The sequence below is a fragment of the Rhinatrema bivittatum genome, chromosome 12 (assembly GCF_901001135.1).
Source record: "Rhinatrema bivittatum chromosome 12, aRhiBiv1.1, whole genome shotgun sequence".
NCBI classification, from domain to species: domain Eukaryota; kingdom Metazoa; phylum Chordata; class Amphibia; order Gymnophiona; family Rhinatrematidae; genus Rhinatrema; species Rhinatrema bivittatum.
The window spans coordinates 16,224,866-16,247,006 of record NC_042626.1 but is presented as its reverse complement, the minus strand read 5'-3'; the positions used below and the strand labels follow the sequence as shown (position 1 = coordinate 16,247,006).

At 53.3% G+C, this 22,141-nt stretch overlaps 1 protein-coding gene across 1 annotated transcript in view; it reads left to right on the top strand.

Annotated features, from left to right (window-relative positions):
- SHISA4 (shisa family member 4) overlaps positions 1 to 21,146 on the top strand; it is a 29,658-nt gene extending 8,512 nt beyond the window's left edge. Inside the window, exons 2-5 of the mRNA XM_029573364.1 lie at positions 8,011 to 8,182; positions 11,014 to 11,150; positions 17,322 to 17,561; positions 19,106 to 21,146. Coding sequence (XP_029429224.1) covers positions 8,011 to 8,182; positions 11,014 to 11,150; positions 17,322 to 17,561; positions 19,106 to 19,152 — 596 coding nt within the window. The 3' untranslated portion in view covers positions 19,153 to 21,146. The remainder of the gene's footprint in view (positions 1 to 8,010; positions 8,183 to 11,013; positions 11,151 to 17,321; positions 17,562 to 19,105) is intronic.
- Positions 21,147 to 22,141: the final 995 nt, after the last annotated feature.

Genomic DNA, 22,141 nt, shown 5'->3' with positions numbered 1-22,141 from the left:
GACCTGCGCCCGAGTCTCCAGCCCCATGACTCGGGCTCGGCACTGTGCTGTGACATGGGAGACCTGCGCCCGAGTCTCCAGCCCCATGACTCGGGCTCAGCACTGTGCTGTGACACGGGAGACCTGCGCCCGAGTCTCCAGCCCCATGACTCGGGCTCAGCACTGTGCTGTGACACGGGAGACCTGCGCCCGAGTCTCCAGCCCCATGACTCAGGCTCAGCACTGTGCTGCGACACGGGAGACCTGCGCCCGAGTCTCCAGCCCCATGACTCAGGCTCAGCACTGTGCTGCGACACGGGAGACCTGCGCCCGAGTCTCCAGCCCCATGACTCGGGCTCAGTGCTGCGACACGGGAGACCTGCGCCCGAGTCTCCAGCCCCATAACTCAAGTTTGTTTTATCCTTATTCTTTCCCATCTAGCTCTTATCAGGGACACATCATGCATAGCCAGCAGCAATGCCCCCGTTTTCTCCTACATCCCTTCTTGTGTTTTGGCTGATTCCTGCAGGTCCTTGGCCTGAAAGTGACCACGCTTCATAACAAGTGATAGCAGAGAGGAGGCCAAAAACTGCAGGCCAGTTAGCCTCACTTCTCAGGTGGGAAAATTAATGGAGACGCTGCTGAAGGAAAGGATAGCGAACTATCTACAATCCAGTGGCTTGCTGGACCCGGGGCAGCATGGATTCACCAGGGCAAGGGCCTGCCAAACAAACCTGATTGATTTTTTTTTTTTTTTTTTGATTGGGTGACTAGAGAACTGGATCGAGGAAGAGCGCTCGATGTGATCCACTTGGATTTCAGCAAAGCTTTTGATACGGGCCCGCATAGGAGACTCGTGAATAAAATGAGAAGCTTGGGAGTCAGCGCCAAGGGGGTGGCGTGGATTACAAACTGGTTGACGGATAGAAGAAAGCGGGTAATGGTAAATGAAACCTACTCTGAAGAAAGAACAGTGCTAAGTGGCGTGCCACAGAGATCGGTATTGGGTCCGGTTCTGTTCAATATCTTTGTGAGCGATATTGCGGAAGGATAGAAGGTAAAGTTTGTCGTCTTGTGGATGATACTAAGATCTGCATCAGAGTGGACACGCCTGAAGGTGTAGAGAGAATGAGACGTGATTTAAGAACACTTGAAGAGTGGTCAAAGATTTGGCAGCTGGGATTCAGGGCCAAGAAGTGCAGAGTCCTGCATCTGGGATGCGGAAATCCAAAAGAGCTTTATGTGATGGGGCGAGAAGGGCTGATGTGCACAGACTGGGAGAGGGACCTTGGGGTGATGGTGTCTAGCGATCTGAAGCAATGTGACAAGGTGACAGCTAAAGCCAGAAGGATGCTGGGCTGCATAGAGAGAGGAATAACCAATAAGAAAAAGGAGGTGATGATGCCCTTGTACAGGTCCTTGGTGAGGCCTCACCCGGTGTACTGTTTTCAGTTTTGGAACCCGTTTCTCAAAAAGGATAGAGACAGGATGGAGATGGTCCAGAGAAGGATGACCAAAATGATGCGGGTTCAATATTGGAAGACTTATGAGGAGAGGCTGAAGGATCTGACTGTGTATACCCTGGAGGAGAAGAGGTAGGAGGGGACCTTCAGCCACCTGAAAGGTTTTAATAATGCACACATTGTGAGCCTTTTTGTTGGAAAGGAAACAGTAGAACAAGGGGTCACGAAAAGAAAATCCAGGGCGGACGACTGAGAACCAATGTCAGGAAATATTTCTTCACGGAGAGAGTTGTGGATGCCTGGAACGCCCTTCCAGAGGAGGTGGTGAAGAAGAGAACAGTGAAAGAATTCAAAATGTCATGGAATAAACACTGAGGATCCCTAAAGGCTCGAGGCCTGAAAGGGTGCATGGGGGTAACTTGCTGGTGGGGCAGTTACTATCCTTAACCAACAAGCCTTGATGCTTTTCATGATACTGTGACAGGGGAAAGGGGAAGAGGGGCAGCAGAGGAATTGGATTCAGACGACAAACAACACGGCCCCTGACATTTACAGTCTGGGGTACTGATACGGAGACATAAGGGAAAAAGCACAGGACGGCTTCTACGGCCAAGTCCATAAGCAAAGCAGGTCAGCACTGTCTGAATTTTCAAGAAGGCTCCGCACCCAGTAAAAATATTGCTAGCAGTGAATTTTTTATGGGTTATCATAAGGCTTGGGCCTGACTGCACGGAGCGGCAGTTGCTACTCTTTAGAGAAACACAGGGGTATCCTGCGCGGCAGATACTTCCATAAGAAGCTCGCTGGGCAGACTGGATGGGCCATTTGCTCCTTTTCTGCCGTCATTACTGTGAGTTCATGAAACACATCATGCTGCTCCCTGCTTGTGCTCAGAGTCCTCTCCTCTCTCTAACCATATTACTACTCCGTTCATCGGGGGGGGGGTGAAGGAAAACCTCATCTGAACGTGTGACATCTCAAAATTATAAAACCAAAACAGTTTATCTTTTGATTGGTTTACAAAGCTTCTTTGGGGACAGGATGGGGGAGTCACGTTTGCAGGGGTCACAAAATGAAAAGAAAAGCTGCAGCAGAAAGATTTCTACAGACATCAAAGCATCTCCCCGGTGCCATCGCACAGAGCATTGGAATGGTCTCAAACGGCTGGTTGTGATGTCATAAGTGATAGAGAAGGCCGCACTTGCTACAGTGTCACAAAGTGTAATGATGTCACAAACCATATCACAGACACTGTCTGGAGCTGCCAAGAAAGCCCTGGAATACTCTTTTTGGGGTTTTTTGCAGCATAGAGTTGACAAATATTATCACCCAGGTAATATTCAGTATGGGGTTGCCTATTTGCAGGCCATTTCAATAGGACCTTCTCACACACGCTTAGGCATGGCGGCACGCCATCGCAGGGCATACCAGAGCGCTGCAAATGATCCTGTGCTCATATGGAAAAGCAGCTGTAAAGCTAGGGGTCATGATTTGAAACAATGTCAGGAAATATTTCTTGAGGCAATCACAGAAATAACTCTCCAAACGTATATTGGAGTAGTGGTAACAGTGAAAACAATAACACAAAAGAAACTGTTCAACCACAGAGATTGTAGTCATACTGGGTAATCTCAATAGTTGTTGAAGATCACAATCTCAATGACTTGGTATTACTTTGAAGAGAGAATCCCAATTTCAATTTCATAACTTCAAATAAATTGTAACTGTTTTGGACTGCATGGAACGTCCTCCTGAAAGAGGCGGTGAGACCAAGGATGGTCATGAAATTCAAAAGGGCGTGGGATAGAATGGAAAAGAAGAAAAGGGGTAACCTGTTTTAACTGGGGTAACCTGCACGGAGCGGCAGTTGCTACCCTCAGCAGAAGGCACGGGGGTAACCTGCACGGAGCGGCAGTTGCTACCCTCAGCAGAAGGCACGGGGGTAGCCTGCACGGAGCCGGCAGTTGCTACCCTCAGCAGAAGGCACGGGGGTAGCCTGCACGGAGCGGCAGTTGCTACCCTCAGCAGAAGGCACGGGGGTAACCTGCACGGAGCGGCAGTTACTACCCTCAACAGAAGGCACGGGGGTAACCTGCACAGAATGGCAGTTGCTCCCTTTACAGAAGGCATGGGGGTAACCTGCACGGAGCGGCAGTTGCTATCCTCAGCAGAAGGCACGAGGGTAACCTGCACAGAATGGCAGTTACTACCTTTACAGAAAGCATGGGGGTAAGTTGCATGGAGCGGCAGTTCCTATCCAAGCTACTTGCTGGGCAGAGTGGACGGATCTTTTGGGTTTTTAAATGCTATCGTTTACTGTTGCTCTCTGGTGAAGGATTTTGTGTACACAGGCACAGCACAGAATATGCAGACCTAATCAGGGATGGATTTGTAAAGGCAGGTTCTGTGGGCAGTGGGAGGAGAACCATCCCTAAAGAGGACATTGGGGGACCCAGATCCTCATCTCAGAGTCAGTTGGCCCTGCCTTGCAGCAAATTCAGTGAAGGGCCTGGCAGCCCTCCTACGCTGATAGACCCTGTGACAGCCTCGCCCACTCCTCTCTCGTGGGTTTTCCGTTACCATGGAAACCCTCTGCAAGGGATGGCGCGCCGCTGGGCCTCTCAGGGTCCAGCCACTGTGCTGGGAAAGTGAGGGTGCAGCGGGAGAGTCAAGGCAGGCAAAACCTCCATGGCACGGAGGCATTTCTGTACGTTGTTTATGCCTAAATGTGGGCCCCCGTACAATGCAAAGAACCAAAGCAACGGTTTGCAGAGATATGTGAAGGACCATGAAGGTTACAGATCTTATCTGTTTATCTGGGTGGGGCTCTGTGCCCTTATCTCGCCAGCTCTAAATCATCACCCATTTTAATGACAGAAAAAGACCCATTGGCCCACAGTCTGCTCGGTCATTCCCGGATATATCTATCTATCATTAAGATCTATCTATCTATCTATTAATTAATATCTATTAATTTCATAACATATTAATTGATAATTACCTAGTTAATCTCTATCGCTCTTACTCCTACTTCACTTATTCCTAGCTACACTAGCTCCCAAGTTCAATACCCCTGTTTATTGTAACTTTGAATTTTCGACCTTTCTTATTTATGTTTAGTCGGTTTTATTTTTACTTCTGGTTTCCCCTGTTCCATGTAAACCGGCCTGATATGAATCCCATTCATGAAGGCCGGTATAGAAATGTTTTAAATAAATAAATAAATAAATATATCCCAGCTAAACGCCTGTAGGAGTGTGGCCCTTATCCAAGTCCGTTTTGTTTTACTCATTGGCTCTGTATCAATGACCGTACAAGACCCCGTGCGTCATGCAGCACAGCCCCCTCCACTCCGCCATGTTCCACCATCAACCCCTGTAACAATCCGGACAGTGAGGCCATGGCCTCTTACGTCCCCGTGGCTTTAATGGGCGGTACCCAGTCACTATCAACCTACTGGCGCCGAGCGGCTTGGTTTCTGGGGAGCTGTAGCCTGCCAGTGCCAGGGCCTGAAGTGTTGTGAGCTCAGGCTTCTTTTATCACAGTCTGAATGTTATTTATTTAGGAATATTTATAAAGCACCTTACAGATCATAGTAAATCTCTGTGATAATCCTGCCGGGGAAGACCGAGCGAAAGCTGCTGCTGAGCCTTTCGTTCCTGTTGACAAGCGCGCGTTTATCTGTTATCTGAGCACCGGGTGGGTCTGTGCCTTGCTTTCCGCGTTCATTATTTAAAAAGCTTTCTTTTTGGACAGGTGAGACACGGACACGGGGAGCGGGCTTGAATAATTCATTAGCATCTGCTGCTTCCTGCAGAGGAGGGTAACAAGTGGGGCTCATTGTCTGGGATTCTGCTATTTCTCATTGCAGACCGAGGATGCGGGGAATGTCCAGAGCTCTCCTGTGCGGCAGCCGGAGGGCCTGGCATTCTGCAGATGCCCAGAGAGAAAATTAACATTCCTCAAATACGCAGCACCCAGGAAATCCCAGCAGATTGTGCAGGATCCCCATCTGGGTCGTGAAACGATGGGCATTATGGCTTTCTGTATCGTTCTAGAAGCCAGCCCAGTGCTCCACACTAATGAACAGGAAGCTCTTACAGCGCTGAGCAGCGTTTTCAATGGGGATTTAATGTTCCCAACAGCTTCCTCCTGATCTTGTGAGCTTCCAGTTCCATCGGAACCCAATCCCATCTTGGGCTATTGTGCCCTACCCCTTCCTATCTAGTTTTGTCGCTGCAGCCCCAGTCCACTGTGGCAAGCCAGGCACAGGCAGCGTAGGCCACATGCCATGGGCAGCAAATTCTGAAGGTGACAAAAACGGGAACTTCCCCCTGCTGTTCTTTGCTGTCGGGAGGAGGGAGGTCCTTGCTCTATGGATGCCATCGTTTGAAACCCAGCCTTGGTTGTCATCAGTAGTCATTGCCCCCCACCCCAGTTTTGATCCCCTGCCTCCGTCCCAATTCCCAGTCTTGTCCCCAGCCCCCGCACAATGTGCAGGGGTGCGTGTGTGTGTGAGAGAGAGAGGATGGGGGGGAGAGCAGGAGAGGATTGTGCAGGGATGGGGGTAGTAGGGAGATCATGGTGCGGGAGAGGAGGAGCGAGCACCTTCAAAATCATTGGGTGCCCTCCACTCCCCCAAGCCTTCAGGCTTGGGGGAGTGGAGGGCACCCAATGATGAGTGGAGGGCACCCAATGATGAGTGGAGGGAGACAGGGGCCGTGTTTCCCTCCAGGTAGGTGGTGCTGTCGCGGTTGTGCAATGGGGCACCCTCCCTATAAACGCTGCTTCTTTGGCTCTCCTGGCCCCAGTTCATCTAATGTACTAAAACAACCTCCTGTTTATTTGTTATACGGGGGGGGGGGGGGGGGGAATTCAAGCCACTCAGAATGTTTTCACAGTGGGGGGAAGCTTTGTGAGCAGAGTGAGGTGATTTGAATCTCCGTGGGTTCCTCAGTGCTGCCCTCTAGTGACTTGGGCCGTCCTGGCTTCAGGGCTTTTCTTTTCTCTTTCTACCTTATTTATTTATTTATTTAATTTAAAAATGTTTATATACCGCTTTTACAATTCTTTAAGCCACAACGAATGTGCAATGGGCCACCCACCAAAACGCCCTTTTCGTCACTTGAGAGACCCCTGGGTAGAATTCTGAGTGAGGGAAGCTGCCTGGGCCTCCGCTGGGACGCAGCTCTGGAAAATGAGGATGTGGTGGAATAACGGGGGCCGTCTGCTAACTGTGGGTGCAATATTATGAGTGACCACTAGATGGCATTCAGTTTGGCTAGTTCACCCAATGCAATGTATTGTGCTAAGGGGACGTCCTGTGTGGGAGAGTTTCCCTTTGTGGAGAATGGGGAACAAGGTCCAGTACAGGGAGCGAGTCGCCTGTTATAAAAGGGAGGATTTTGGCAGGGAGATGAGTCAGGATTTGGTAAGAACCCAGCAGGGGACCGGGTTCAGGTTGGGGTGGCCTTTCTTTTGCGAGGAACCTGCAGGGGCTTTCTCCCTTCAAGGGGAAGGGCCAGAGGTGTAGGGCATGTTTGTCTTCAAAGGGAAGCAGCTTAGAAGCGGTGTTCCCCCCCCCCCCCCCCTCAAGTAGAGACAGCCTGGGGACCTCGTCACATGCTGAGATGTGAGGGGTCGTGGCATGGCAGGATGTACAGAGCTATGGGGGGAGGGGGCAGGTAGCAGTTCTGAGTAGCAAAGTACCCGGGTACTCCTGCATTTACGTTAATTTTCCAAGAGAAACGACCCGGGTATTTTCTCCAGGATAATGTGTATGTGACCCGGGTATTTTCTCCAGGATAATGTGTACGTTGCACCTGCTCTTTGTATGGGCAGCTCCGGGTGGGGGAGGGGAGGGTTGTGATAAAATAGTGGGTGTGCTTTTGAAAATCCCATGTACTCGTGCCTGAACCCACGCCCAGGAATGCCTCCCTGCAATCTGACTAGAGGGGTGAGGTGGAAGCCCCCACGTACGTGTTGGTGGCCAGGCAGAGGCTGATAAATTCTCAGTCAGGCCAATTTACCTTGTAAATCGCTAATGGCCTGGATAAATGGCTTTGAAAGCTGCCCTGCAAGAGCAAAGCATGACTGGAAACAAATCCAGCACCGGCAGCGCCAAGTCGTTCGGAAAAGCTCACGCGGTCCCCCTGCACTCACCGTGGGGCCAATGCAATATCATGGGTGCAAAAAGCGCGCGCCCAACCTGGATGCACATTTATTTGAACGCGCGCCCATCCCCCTCTCTTGGACGCTCGATGTAATACTGAAATGAGCCGCTGTGTTAAAAAGGAGGCGCTAGGGGGAATTGCGTGTCCCGAGCGCGTCCATGGCGTCGGGTGCCCAGGAGAGGTGGCTGTGCTCGGGTTAGGAAAATGGATGCTCAGTTTTCATACTCTGTGTGCAAATAAGTGTTTGCATGTTTTCTTTGATGCTGTGATGTTTGTTTTAATGCCTTTTATGTATGAATCCGTTTGATGGTTCTGCACTGTGGAAAACCTGACTGGTCCAGTCCTGAGGATTCGTGCACTTGCTATAAACATTTCTTCTTATTGTTGCCCCCTAGTGGCCGCCAATGAGGACTGTCTCGGGTACCTGGACAAGAATGGGAACTGGCACTCAGGCTTCGACTGTAAATTTATTTCCTTCTGCTGCGGCAACTGCTTCCAGCGCCAGTGCTGCATAGACCCGATGCAGCTCATCACGGAGCGGCAGCAAAAGCACTGCGTGGCTTTCAGGTGAGCAACACAAAGCAAAGGTCAACGCTGGCAGTCTTATTAACGTAAGAGCGCCTGTCACCTCCGCAGGACCAAAACAATCCCTGCAATCCAAATGACCAAAATCTGTGCATCTTCTCCAGTTACAAGCAGGATAACTGCGATTCTCCCTCCCCTTCACTGGCTCCAGCCAGACAAACCCGCACAAGACTTCGCGCACTCGGTTTCTCTGACCCTAAAGCACGGAACCAGTTACCTCTAACACTGCACCTGGATGCTTAGTCAAGCCTTCCCTTAGCCTGCCTACATGAACTTCTGACCCCAAGTCCCACTTCTGGGCTCTTTCGACCCAAATATGTCGAAATCTCCTCACTTCTGGTGCTTAACTTCTGAACTATATAGATGCATCTGTACCCAGTTAGCTCACAACTTTGCTAGTTAGTGTGCATCACTCGTACTTATTTTTACGCATCACTTATACCACCTGTATCCTACATACAGTCTACCCTACGTCTGGATGTCGTGCCTGAATGTGCTTTCTTAATGTGCTCAGTGCTCTTCTTAAATTGCATGTGATGCACCTTTAGGAGAAGGTGAAATATTATCGGTTTTCCCTGCCACAATACAGTACCTCAGCTGAAGCCATTCACTGCAAATCTTTGAGAACTTGCAAAGTGAAATGTCAGCCTTTGCTTTCAATATTTGATCCAGTGGAATGAAGAACAGGATGTTATTTGGGGACTGATTTATAAGCATTTGTTCATTCATTGCACGATGAATTAGAGGTTTGTAAAACTTGTGGTAAGGCGCTGGCATCCTCTTAAAGCAGCTTTGGGGCTCTCTCAATGTTTGCAGCATGCACTTACCAGCAGTCGTCAAGGGAGAGAGAAAGTGGAGGAAATGGACTTGGATAGTGTAATCTGCACTATGAGCTTTTTTTGGTGCAAGTAATCACAGGCTTCAGTGTTGATATCTCTCCCTCAGACATTGTATTTTGTTGCTTATAGGGCAGTCTGGACACCAGTAAAAATCTCCCAACTCAGTGCTCAGGAAGATTGGGATCAATCTTCCACAGATTTAGGAATTAGTCACCTAAACTGATACCTCTTAAAAACTGACTAGGGACGATTGCCTTAATGTAAGGAACCAATTTTCACTGGTTTCCTAAAATGGGTGGGATCAGGTTGGCCCTGTAATTCTGGGCTACTTGCCTAACTTCTCCAGCCAAATCAAGGTGCTACAGTAGCCGGGCAAGATATAGCCACCCAGCATTCTCCAATCCTCTCCCTTCCACTGCCAAATTAAAAGGGAATTGCAAGCCGACAGCCCCCCCAAGACCCCTACCCACCCAAATGCAATGTCAATTCCAGGGCTGAAAGCTTTCCCACCCCTCGCGGTCCCTTTCAAGAAGCTGGACCCGAGCTGGATCTGCAGGCTGTAGCAGAGTGCAGTTTAAAAAGGGTTTGGACGAGGTTCTGGAGGACAGGTCCGGAAACTGTAGAACTAGGGGTCACGAAATGGAACTCCAGGGGGGACAACTCAGAACCAACGTCAGGACGGAAACAGTAAATGAATTTAAAAGGTCCCTAGAGGCCCGAGATTGGTAAGGAAGAGAACAGTGCATGGGGTACGCTGCACGGAGCAGCAGTTATTCCCATGAGTAGCTCGCTGGGCAGACTGGATGGACTGGTCGGTCTTTATCTGACTTCATCACTATGTTAGTCAGACTTGCGTGTCTCCATCTCTTACTCCTGGGAGTGAGTAACAGGGAACAGACTCTCTATTCATATTCTACCTCTCATGACTGCTCAGGCACTTCAAAGGGGATTACATTCAGTTACTGCAGGTTTCTCCCTGTCCCAGAGAGCTTACAATCCAAGGGCCCGATTTACTAAGTTTATGGGAAAACGGCTTAGTAAATGAGGCCCTAAGTTTGTACCTGAGGCAATGGAGGGTGAAGTCATGTTCCCAAGCTCACACGGTGTGTCAGGGATTTGAAGCCTGGCTTCCCTGGGTCACAGCCTGCTTCTCTAGCCCCTAGGCTATTGCTCCATTTCACTTCCCTGTTAGGATCTGCTGGGTAATTCCAGGTGACCTGGACTGGCCACTGGCCACTTGGCTCAGCATGGCATATCTTATGTTTGTAACAGTTTTCCACTGAAAGCAACTGGGATATTTTCTTTTTGGAGGTTTGGTTCTCTTAAACATCCTAACCCAATGATTCTGGTTTTCAAACTTTTCCAAGATATTCCCATTTTATTCCTGCATGCTAAATTTGCTGAATTTCCTCCCTTATTTTTGGAGACTTGTTGTGCCTTGAGACAGACAGAGAGACATTGATCTCTTTTATTTAATTCTTTCCAATATGCCTTATGGTTAGAAAGCATAAAAAAGCCCCCAATAAAACAAAGCCAGGAAGCCATCTTGGTTTCTAAGAGCCTCCACCTCCCATGATGCACTGCAGGTGATGTCATTTAGGGTAGAGTTGGAGGAGGCAGGTCTGAATGTCAGGTATGGGGGGGGGGGGGGGGGGAATTTGCACTAGGAATGGTTGAAATTTTGGATACCAAGGACCCTACCTGCCTGCTCAGAAAGGGCACAGTCTGTAGAACTAAGAAGTAACTGTTGGCTGTTTTCAGGCTAATGGATTTTATTATTTTTGTATTCTTTCTTGTTATGTTGTGATTGTATTGAATTTTGCTGTACAGACAGAGATTAAAAAAAATGTAAATTAAAAAACTAGAAACTTTCTGACCCTATGCAGAGCTGTTACCTACCAATCAGGAGCCAAGAAACACTTTTAGCAAATAACATTTGTTTTTTTGTTTTTTTTCCATTCCTCGTTGTTTCAGTCCGAAGATGATCGCTGGGGTGGCTTCTGCTGTTCTGCTCTTCATTGCGATCATCGGCGTTGCCATCTGCTGCTTCCTGTGTTCCTGCTGCTACCTGTACCAGCGGCGGCATCAGCAAAGGAGCAGCCAGTGCCAGGGTGAGCAGAGGGCGGGGAGAGAGCACCCCCTCCTCCAGGGTGAGGAGAGGGCGGGGAGAGAGCACCCCCCTCCTCCAGGGTGAGGAGAGGGCGGGGAGAGCGCACCCCCTCCTCCAGGGTGAGGAGAGGGCGGGGAGAGAGCACCCCCTCCTCCAGGGTGAGGAGAGGGCGGGGAGAGAGCGCCCGCTCCTCCAGGGTGAGGAGAGGGCGGGGAGAGAGCACCCCCTCCTCCAGGGTGAGGAGAGGACGGGGAGAGAGCACCCCCTCCTCCAGGGTGAGGAGAGGGCGGGGAGAGAGCACCCCCTCCTCCAGGGTGAGGAGAGGGCGGGGAGAGAGCACCCCCTCCTCCAGGGTGAGGAGAGGGCGGGGAGAGAGCACCCCCTCCTCCAGGGTGAGGAGAGGACGGGGAGAGAGCACCCGCTCCTCCAGGGTGAGGAGAGGGCGGGGAGAGAGCACCCCCTCCTCCAGGGTGAGGAGGGGGGGGGGAGAGAGCACCCGCTCCTCCAGGGTGAGGAGAGGACGGGGAGAGAGCACCCCCTCCTCCAGGGTGAGGAGAGGACGGGGAGAGAGCACCCGCTCCTCCAGGGTGAGGAGAGGGCGGGGAGAGAGCACCCGCTCCTCCAGGGTGAGGAGAGGGCGGGGAGAGAGCACCCCCTCCTCCAGGGTGAGGAGAGGGCGGGGAGAGAGCACCCCCTCCTCCAGGGTGAGGAGAGGGCGGGGAGAGAGCACCCCCTCCTCCAGGGTGAGGAGAGGGCGGGGAGAGAGCACCCCCTCCTCCAGGGTGAGGAGAGGGCGGGGAGAGAGCACCCCCTCCTCCAGGGTGAGGAGAGGGCGGGGAGAGAGCACCCCCTCCTCCAGGGTGAGGAGAGGGCGGGGAGAGAGCACCCCCTCCTCCAGGGTGAGGAGAGGGCGGGGAGAGAGCACCCCCTCCTCCAGGGTGAGGAGAGGGGCGGGGAGAGAGCACCCCCTCCTCCAGGGTGAGGAGAGGGCGGGGAGAGAGCACCCCCTCCTCCAGGGTGAGGAGAGGGCGGGGAGAGAGCACCCGCTCCTCCAGGGTGAGGAGAGGACGGGGAGAGAGCACCCCCTCCTCCAGGGTGAGGAGAGGACGGGGAGAGAGCACCCGCTCCTCCAGGGTGAGGAGAGGGCGGGGAGAGAGCACCCGCTCCTCCAGGGTGAGGAGAGGGCGGGGAGAGAGCACCCCCTCCTCCAGGGTGAGGAGAGGGCGGGGAGAGAGCACCCCCTCCTCCAGGGTGAGGAGAGGGCGGGGAGAGAGCACCCCCTCCTCCAGGGTGAGGAGAGGGCAGGGGAGAGAGCACCCCCTCCTCCAGGGTGAGGAGAGGGCGGGGAGAGAGCACCCCCTCCTCCAGGGTGAGGAGAGGGCGGGGAGAGAGCACCCCCTCCTTCAGGGTGAGGAGAGGGCGGGGAGAGAGCACCCCCTCCTCCAGGGTGAGGAGAGGGCGGGGAGAGAGCACCCCCTCCTCCAGGGTGAGGAGAGGGCGGGGAGAGAGCACCCCCTCCTCCAGGGTGAGGAGAGGGCGGGGAGAGAGCACCCCCTCCTCCAGGGTGAGGAGAGGGCGGGGAGAGAGCACCCGCTACTCCAGGGTGAGGAGAGGGCGGGGAGAGAGCACCCCCTCCTCCAGGGTGAGGAGAGGGCGGGGAGAGAGCACCCCCTCCTCCAGGGTGAGGAGAGGGCGGGGAGAGAGCACCCCCTCCTCCAGGGTGAGGAGAGGGCGGGGAGAGAGCACCCCCTCCTCCAGGGTGAGGAGAGGGCGGGGAGAGAGCACCCCCTCCTCCAGGGTGAGGAGAGGGCGGGGAGAGAGCACCCGCTACTCCAGGGTGAGGAGAGGGCGGGGAGAGAGCACCCCCTCCTCCAGGGTGAGGAGAGGGCGGGGAGAGAGCACCCCCTCCTCCAGGGTGAGGAGAGGGCGGGGAGAGAGCACCCCCTCCTCCAGGGTGAGGAGAGGGCGGGGAGAGAGCACCCCCTCCTTCAGGGTGAGGAGAGGGCGGGGAGAGAGCACCCCCTCCTCCAGGGTGAGGAGAGGGCGGGGAGAGAGCACCTGCTACTCCAGGGTGAGGAGAGGGCGGGGAGAGAGCACCCCCTCCTCCAGGGTGAGGAGAGGGCGGGGAGAGAGCACCCCCTCCTTCAGGGTGAGGAGAGGGCGGGGAGAGAGCACCCCCTCCTCCAGGGTGAGGAGAGGGCGGGGAGAGAGCACCCGCTCCTCCAGGGTGAGGAGAGGGCGGGGAGAGAGCACCCCCTCCTCCAGGGTGAGGAGAGGGCGGGGAGAGAGCACCCCCTCCTCCAGGGTGAGGAGAGGGCGGGGAGAGAGCACCCCCTCCTCCAGGGTGAGGAGAGGGCGGGGAGAGAGCACCCCCTCCTTCAGGGTGAGGAGAGGGCGGGGAGAGAGCACCCCCTCCTCCAGGGTGAGGAGAGGGCGGGGAGAGAGCACCCCCTCCTCCAGGGTGAGGAGAGGGCGGGGAGAGAGCACCCCCTCCTCCAGGGTGAGCAGAGGGCGGGGAGAGAGCACCCCCTCCTCCAGGGTGAGGAGAGGGCGGGGAGAGAGCACCCGCTCCTCCAGGGTGAGGAGAGGGCGGGGAGAGAGCACCCCCTCCTCCAGGGTGAGGAGAGGGCGGGGAGAGAGCACCCCCTCCTCCAGGGTGAGGAGAGGGCGGGGAGAGAGCACCCGCTCCTCCAGGGTGAGGAGAGGGCGGGGAGAGAGCACCCCCTCCTCCAGGGTGAGGAGAGGGCAGGGCTCATCCAGAGACTCCCTGTCAGGATGAGGAGAGAGCGCTGCCCCAGCAGAGTAAAGGAAGAGGACGCCCCCCACCCCCAATGACTCCAGAGACTCCCCCTCAGGATGGGGAGAGAGCGCTGCCCCAGCAGAGTAAAGGAGAGGACGCCCCCCACCCCCAATGACTCCAGAGACTCCCCCTCAGGATGGGGAGAGAGCGCTGCCCCAGCAGAGTAAAGGAGAGGACACCCCCACCCCCATTGAATCCAGAGACTCCCCCTCAGGATGGGGAGAGAGCGTTGACTCCAGAGACTCCCCCTCAGGATGGGGAGAGAGCGCTGTCCCAGCAGAGTAAAGGAGAGGACGCCCCCCACCCCCATTGAATTCAGAGACTCCCTGTCTGGATATTTGCCCTGCTCTCTTTCTGGGGAATTCCCTTTTTAAGATGAGGAGATTCTCTCTCCACATTAGACTCCTCTCAGGCTAAGGAGAGAGGACGTCAGAGGGAGAGTGGTGTTAGTCGGCTGTAGCAAAGGTGACAGGAGGACGGAGTCCACTCCTTCAGGTGCCTCTGTCCTCCATGAACCGGTTCGTCTGTCGGGTGCTGCCCATCTCCTGTCCCTTTTGGCTTGCTTAGAAAAGTGATTATGTAGAGATATAAACTTCAAAGGGTCCAGTCTCAGCTGCCATGAAAAGGTGGCCGGATAGACTGAACTGGCTAACTGTGCTGGGATAAGGCTGAATAGACCCAGTTATGTCACTTCTAGCCGGATACGTTTACCGGGCTCACTTTGGGACGGCTCTCTGGCAGTCTTAAAGTTTTCCGGCTATGTTAGCAGGGTAATCAGCCCTGCCAGACACCGAAATTATCCATCTAACATTTTAGCACAAAAAAAGGTTAGCCAGCTAAGTCTGGGGCAGTCAGACCAGTGGGAGGCTATCAACTTTCAATACTGCGGCTCAGAATAGCATCCAAACTCAGAAATGTGCGGTACCTCATAGTCTTTATCCACTCACCTTCCTGTATCTCAGCCCTGTTACACGTCCTTGTATCCATTCCTCCCCCTCCTGTATCTCAGCCCTGTTACAGGTCCCTGTATCCATTCCTCCCCCTCCTGTATCTCAGCCCTGTTACACGTCCTTGTATCCATTCCTCCCCCTCCTGTATCTCAGCCCTGTTACACGTCCTTGTATCCATTCCTCCTTCCTGTATCTCAGCCCTGTTACACGTCCCTGTATCCATTCCTCCTTCCTGTATCTCAGCCCTGTTACACGTCCCTGTATCCATTCCTCCTTCCTGTATCTCAGCCCTGTTACACATCCCTGAATCCATTCACCCCTCCTGTATCTCAGCCCTGTTACACGTCCCTGTATCCATTCTTCCCTCCTGTATCTCAGCCCTGTTACACGTCCCTGTATCCATTCCTCCTTCCTGTATCTCAGCCCTGTTACACATCCCTGAATCCATTCACCCCTCCTGTATCTCAGCCCTGTTACACGTCCCTGTATCCATTCCTCCTTCCTGTATCTCAGCCCTGTTACACGTCCCTGTATCCATTCACCCCTCCTATATCTCCGCCCTGTTACACATCCCTGAATCCATTCACCCCTCCTGTATCTCAGCCCTGTTACACGTCCCTATATCCATTCTTCCCTCCTGTATCTCAGCCCTGTTACACGTCCCTGTATCCATTCCTCCCCTCCTATATCTCAGCCCTGTTACACGTCCCTGTATCCATTCCTCCCCTCCTGTATCTCAGCCCTGTTACACGTCCCTGAATCCATTCACCCCTCCTGTATCTCAGCCCTGTTACACGTCCCTGTATCCATTCCTCCCTCCTGTATCTCAGCCCTGTTACAGGTCCCTGTATCCATTCACCCTGCCTGTTACACGTCCCTGTATCCATTCCTCCCCCTCCTGTATCTCAGCCCTGTTACACGTCCCTGTATCCATTCCTCCCCTCCTGTATCTCAGCCCTGTTACATGTCCCTGTATCCATTCACCCTGCCTGTTACACGTCCCTGTATCCATTCCTCCCCCGCCTGTATCTCAGCCCTGTTACACGTCCCTGTATCCATTCCTCCCCTCCTGTATCTCAGCCCTGTTACACGTCCCTGTATCCATTCACCCCTCCTATATCTCCGCCCTGTTACACATCCCTGAATCCATTCACCCCTCCTGTATCTCAGCCCTGTTACACATCCCTGTATCCATTCTTCCCTCCTGTATCTCAGCCCTGTTACACATCCCTGTATCCATTCTTCCCTCCTGTATCTCAGCCCTGTTACACGTCCCTGTATCCATTCCTCCCCTCCTGTATCTCAGCCCTGTTACACATCCTCATATGCACTCCTCCCCCGCCTGTATCTCAGCCCTGTTACACATTCCTGCATCCATTCACCCCTCCTATATCTCCGCCCTGTTACACATCCCTGAATCCATTCACCCCTCCTGTATCTCAGCCCTGTTACACGTCCCTGTATCCATTCCTCCCCTCCTGTATCTCAGCCCTGTTAAACGTCCCTGTATCCATTCCTCCCCTCCTGTATCTCAGCCCTGTTACACGTCCCTGTATCCATTCCTCCCCTCCTGTATCTCAGCCCTGTTACACGTCCCTGTATCCATTCCTCCCTCCTGTATCTCAGCCCTGTTACATGTCCCTGTATCCATTCACCCCGCCTGTTACACATCCCTGTATCCATTCTTCCCTCCTGTATCTCAGCCCTGTTACACATCCCTGTATCCATTCCTCCCCTCCTGTATCTCAGCCCTGTTACACATCCTCATATGCACTCCTCCCCCTCCACTTTCTCAGCCCTGTTACACATCCCTGTATCCATTCTTCCCTCCTGTATCTCAGCCCTGTTACACGTCCCTGTATCCATTCCTCCCCTCCTGTATCTCGGCCCTGTTACACGTCCCTGTATCCATTCACCCCGCCTGTTACACGTCCCTGTATCCATTCACCCCTCCTGTATCTCAGCCCTGTTACACGTCCCTGTATCCATTCCTCCCCTCCTGTATCTCAGCCCTGTTACACGTCCCTGAATCCATTCACCCCTCCTGTATCTCAGCCCTGTTACACGTCCCTGTATCCATTCCTCCCCTCCTGTATCTCAGCCCTGTTACACGTCCTCATATGCACTCCTCCCCCTCCACTTTCTCAGCCCTGTTACACATTCCTGCATCTTTCACACCGCTGGTATATCCTGACCCTGGAACACTCCCCCCCCACCTTGTATCTCAGCATTGTGCTACATCCCTGAATTCACATCACAGCTTTGTCCTAACATTGGAAGTACCCTTTAAAGTACATGGGATAACAAGCTATGTACTAAACTACTCTGACATTGAAATCATGGATTTGCTAAGTGGTATTCTTTTATTTAATTCTCATTCTCTATGTATATATGTGTCTCTCTCTCTCTCTCTCTTCTATAGGTCAGGAAATACAGATGATGGGATATCCAGGTCAACCCACCTACCCTGTTCAGCCTGGATATCCGATGGAATCCAAACCTGGCGCAGCACCCCCCTACCCAGGCTATGCACCAGTGGCAGTGTATCCACCCGGGCCCCCTATGTACAACCCAGCGGGTACAGGGGAAGGATACCCACCCAGTGCCCCTTCTGCACAGTACCCTGTGTACCCACCCGGCCCTCCTATGTACAACCCAACAGGTAAGGGGGACGGATACTCGCCTCGCTCCCTGTATGTTAGGGAAGCTCTTGATGGGCCTCGCCTGAGCACTTCACCAGCTGTCACTGCTGTGGATCCCCTGCTCTCCCTTGCGCAGCGTCACAGGATAGGGCGGCGGGACCAGACTGCAAGACGTTAGCCATGGTAACTGTCCTGCCTTAGAGGGGGCGATCATGGGGGGGGTGGGGGGAGCTGTCCTTATGACACGAGACTCTTAACAGTGTTTCCACTGGGATCCTTCTTCTGCCCTATCCCTGGCGCTATCACTTACCAGCCTTCCACTTTATACTCCACGGTGACATTTACCACTGGGGATGCAGAATGGATGCGTTTGTTCGGTATTCACAGCTGAAGGAGGAGGGAGTCACTGGCTTCAGTGTGTGTGTCCGTGTGTCCCCGTCCCCTGGGATCTAATTCCTGCTGCGTCACTGATTCTCTGCAACTTTCAGCAAGTCACTTTATTTGCCTGTGCCTCTGGCTCTGGAAAGTAATTCATTTGTCCCCCCCCCCTCTGCTCGTTCCTGGCACAGTTTCTGAGCTGCAGCGTCCGCCCTGGCTGCAGGCCCCCCCCCCATATACATTTTATTTGTAAAGTGATTTGGGTTCCAGCTGAAAGGGAGCTGCGGCCAGGATCGCTGGCCTGGACACATTATTATCTCTGCAAGGGCGGGCTGGGGAGGGAAACCCCTGGCCCCGGAGCCCCAGCTCTCCGTCAGAAAGCACCGAAAAGGGGCTGCATGTGGGCTGGGAGTCGGGGAGTGAGAGGAGGCTTTGCCAGCTTCCTCCAAGAAAGGGGAAAAGCCCAGAGAGGTTTGGGAGGGCTGGGCTGCTGCAGATGCCTGCTCTGGCCCTGCCTTGCTTGTGGAACATTTTCAGAGGCTCCGTCCCTTTGCAAGCTCCTACAAGTCAGCTGGCTACAAGCTTCCCGCATGCATTTTGCAAACTTCTCATTTTTTTTCCTGCCTTGACGTGAGCGCAGAAAGCCCGCGACGCCGTGTGAGCCCGTGCCGTCTACGCGCCAGGCCAATCCCCCCGGGTGAACGGCTCTGAAAGGTCTCCTGTTTACTGAGCCAGATGGTACTCTCAAGGGGAACGTTAACCGCTCCTTTTTGAGGTGGACTTAACCATCACGGGGTCGCAAGGCTGGTGCGGCGTTTTCGCGGGCTGCGCTACTCCGTACGATGCAGCGCCTTACTTAATGCAGATTGCACCCGATTTACCGGGCCGAAAATGGGATGCGCTATTTATTTATTTAACTTTCCGCCCGCATCCACGACGCACGGTGGATCACGTAGCAAACGTACACGATGGAAATGACAAAGATAAACGGTGCCGTGTTTAACGATGGCTCGCACTGGCGCCAAACGCGATAGCACGCAGCTTCCCACGGTGAGTGCGTGGAAGAATGGGGGGGAGGGGGAGGGGCAGACCGCCGCTCTGGTTTCATTGTGAGTTTTTGGCGAGGGCCATTGGGATCTGGGTGGCCGGTTAACTCTTTGTTTTCCTGTACCTTTTTTGTTCACAGCCCCGTCTCCTTACGTCCCAGCGCAGGCGATGCACCCCGGCCCGTGAGAGGCTCGCCGGCTGGTGTTTCCTGGGACAAGCAGCAGGATTTGCCTCTTCGGTGGAGTTGTCTTTGACTTGACTTGCCTGATGCCGGCCGCATGCAGGAGGGGACGGAGTGCGCTGTCCAGCCTTGTCTGCTGGGAGGTGTAAGGCCTGCCTGCCTGCCCCCTGCTCCTCCCCCTTCACCCATCTGTCCAGGATGTGGGGCAGTCTCCAGTATGTCTCGGGTAACAGGTTAGGACAGGGGGGGGGGGAATGGGGTATCGCATGGACCCCCAGAAATAGTAATCTGGCAGATGACGGCGGACAAACACCGATCAGCCCATCCAGTCTGCCCAGCTACACAGTGTGACCTTCTGCAAGATCTCTCTGCTTCCTCAGGCCGGTTCACCTCCTTTGCATGCCACCATCTTGGGTAAAAGAGCAGCCAAGGTCCCCATCATTCCTCCGCCCCCTCACAAACGTAATAATTCTCATTCTTAAGCTGCAGGGCCCTTAATGCCTTCATAATTACTTCTGGTAACAAGGGCTGCAGGGAGCTCCCCCACTGTAAGGCTGGCCCTGCTTTACAGGGCAGGGTCACTAAAGGATCAGATCATTGTCTGAAGTGATGCATTCTGATGGGATGATGCGTTTTTAGAACAAAATCCCGGTTCTTTTCAAGCAGTAAAGGTAATCACACATTGCTTTACCTCCTTCCCTCCGGTCCACGCCCTCATTTTTCACCTATGGTTTTTTTTGTAACCTGAAATTAGCCATTTCACCTGTTCCCCCTGTATACAGTGGGGGGAGGGGGGCACAGGAAACAGTGCACTTCTGGGAACAGCTGAGAACTGCCCCCACCCCAGAAAGCAAACGGCAGATTTTGTATCTTCTGTTAACCTTGAGCAACCTTGCAGCCGTTGAGCAAGTTTTAGTCTGATTCAAGTCTGTCCACCTTTCTGAGGTTAAAAAGACTCCCCCGGGGAGATTCAATGATCAGATGGCTCCATGTCCTCAGGGCCAGGCTCAGTGCAGCTCTGGAGTCAGGGGCTTCTCAAACCTGTCGTTCTCAGGGCATGATATAAATCCGCATGCACAGGCAAATTTGTCAGCTCATATTCATTGTGAATAACCAGAGGAGCCCTGGCCCAAAGGTATCAGGGAGCAAGAGAAAAGCGAGAAGAATTTGGAGGTCGGAAGCCTGCAGCGCTGCACCGGGCCTCTCTCTGTAGATTTTCACTTTGCGTCAATTTACTGTTGACAAACACCTTAAAGCAGCCCCTGAGCAGGATCTGATCAGGAGGCAGCTGTACTGATACAGCCTGTCCGGATGCGTCCAGTTTGGATGAAGCAGGTAACCAGCTGGAGCCTGCGTTTCCGGCCCTTCCCCAGGGGGCCATGCGTGACATCCCGAGGGCTGCTGAAGCTCTGCCAGCTCTCTGCCACAAGAAGAAGGAAGGCATTCCCCGCATCCCCAGCGGCGAGACACGTTCTGACCCCCTTCAGGATGAGCACTACACTGATCAAGAACAGAGAAATAAAGGTGAGGAAACGCACAGCTAAGTCCATGTCCACTGCTGCCGAACTTCCACCCTACTAGATTCTTGACTAGATTTCGGAATTGCACTCCCTTCATCAGGTCTCTTCAAGCAATGTCCTCCTTTTCTTTTGCCTGAGGAAGGGTGTGTAACTATAAAGCTAGTCCGTCCAGTCAGCCAGTCTCATCTTGCATCACATTTTGTTCAGTCTCCATTATTTCTCTGCATTCAAGTGGAGTAGCACCGCAGCTGCACCTTGTCTAAGAGAAGAAAGCTCTGATGTGGGAAGTCATTCTTTTCAGAGCTTGTGGAAGTACAGTTTGCGTTAGTGTGTGGGAGCTCCTCGGGGTCTCCCCTTCCTGGACAGGAATGCTCCAGAGGACTGCAGTAATCACACTGAGCTGTAATTTTGCATTCTCTCTGCTTGTACAATATTAGCCAATTAAAGACACCTGGAGACTTTGCTGTGGCTTACCTGTATTTGGGAAATCGTTTCTTACTGGTGAATTCAGAGCGGTGCGGTAACAGGTGGGGTTCTGCAAATTCCAGCCCTGCACGTGATGGGGAATAGGGTGGCCATTGCAGCCCCTTGTCTCACAGGTTTGATGGAGATGCCATGAATCCGAGAGCTAGCTCGTGGGTGCTCGGGTTGCTGGGTCACTGTCTGGTTTATCCTCCTAACTGCTAGTTCTTTTGCCCTTGGACACTGAGTGGCAGTTTTTCTGGGTCCTGGAAGCAGAATGTGTCACTAACCAGAACTGCAGATGCTAACTATAAATTTAAAAAGAAGAAACAGATTTGACCTGGCGAAGGCAGGCTGGTGAGCCATACTGACACAGAGAAGCCCACACGTATGCACGCAGCCTCGCTCACACACTCACATGCATCTCATAAACACAGACCTACACACAGCAGCAGCAGTGTTACATTTCCCAGTCTCTTCTGACAAGTCCCAGTAAGGCCTGTACTTTACTGGAACTAAGTCATCAACTGGTACAGCTTAGGGATTGTAGTCTCTGGGAGATTTATCGCTATTCTGCTCCCACACAGTAAGTCCGATCACACGGGTGTGTAACTTTATTTTATATTTCTAGATATTTTCAATCGTGAACACTACAACTTAAAAAGCTTGCAAAACCCCAAAAGGAAAGCTCTCATTATGTCCTACAGTGCTGATGGCTGGTCTGACACTCTTCTCCCAGTCCCGACTCCTAGCTGTTGGCAGTGCTGTCCTTCTCCCGCTGCCTCTTATTGGTGTATAAGATACTACCTAATGTTTGCTTGTGGTTATTCTCTGATCATGCTTTGCTGCAGCAGAGCTGTGTCAGTGTGGTGACCTGGCAGAAAATCTCCACCGGTGGCAGCTGAGACCTGGGAGTCTGACCATGCAGTCCCCCTCTGGCTGTCAGTCTTGACGATCTGTGTGTCTGAGGTCAGTGGAGCGGGAGCTGACTGTGGCCCTGGCTCCGGCCCCA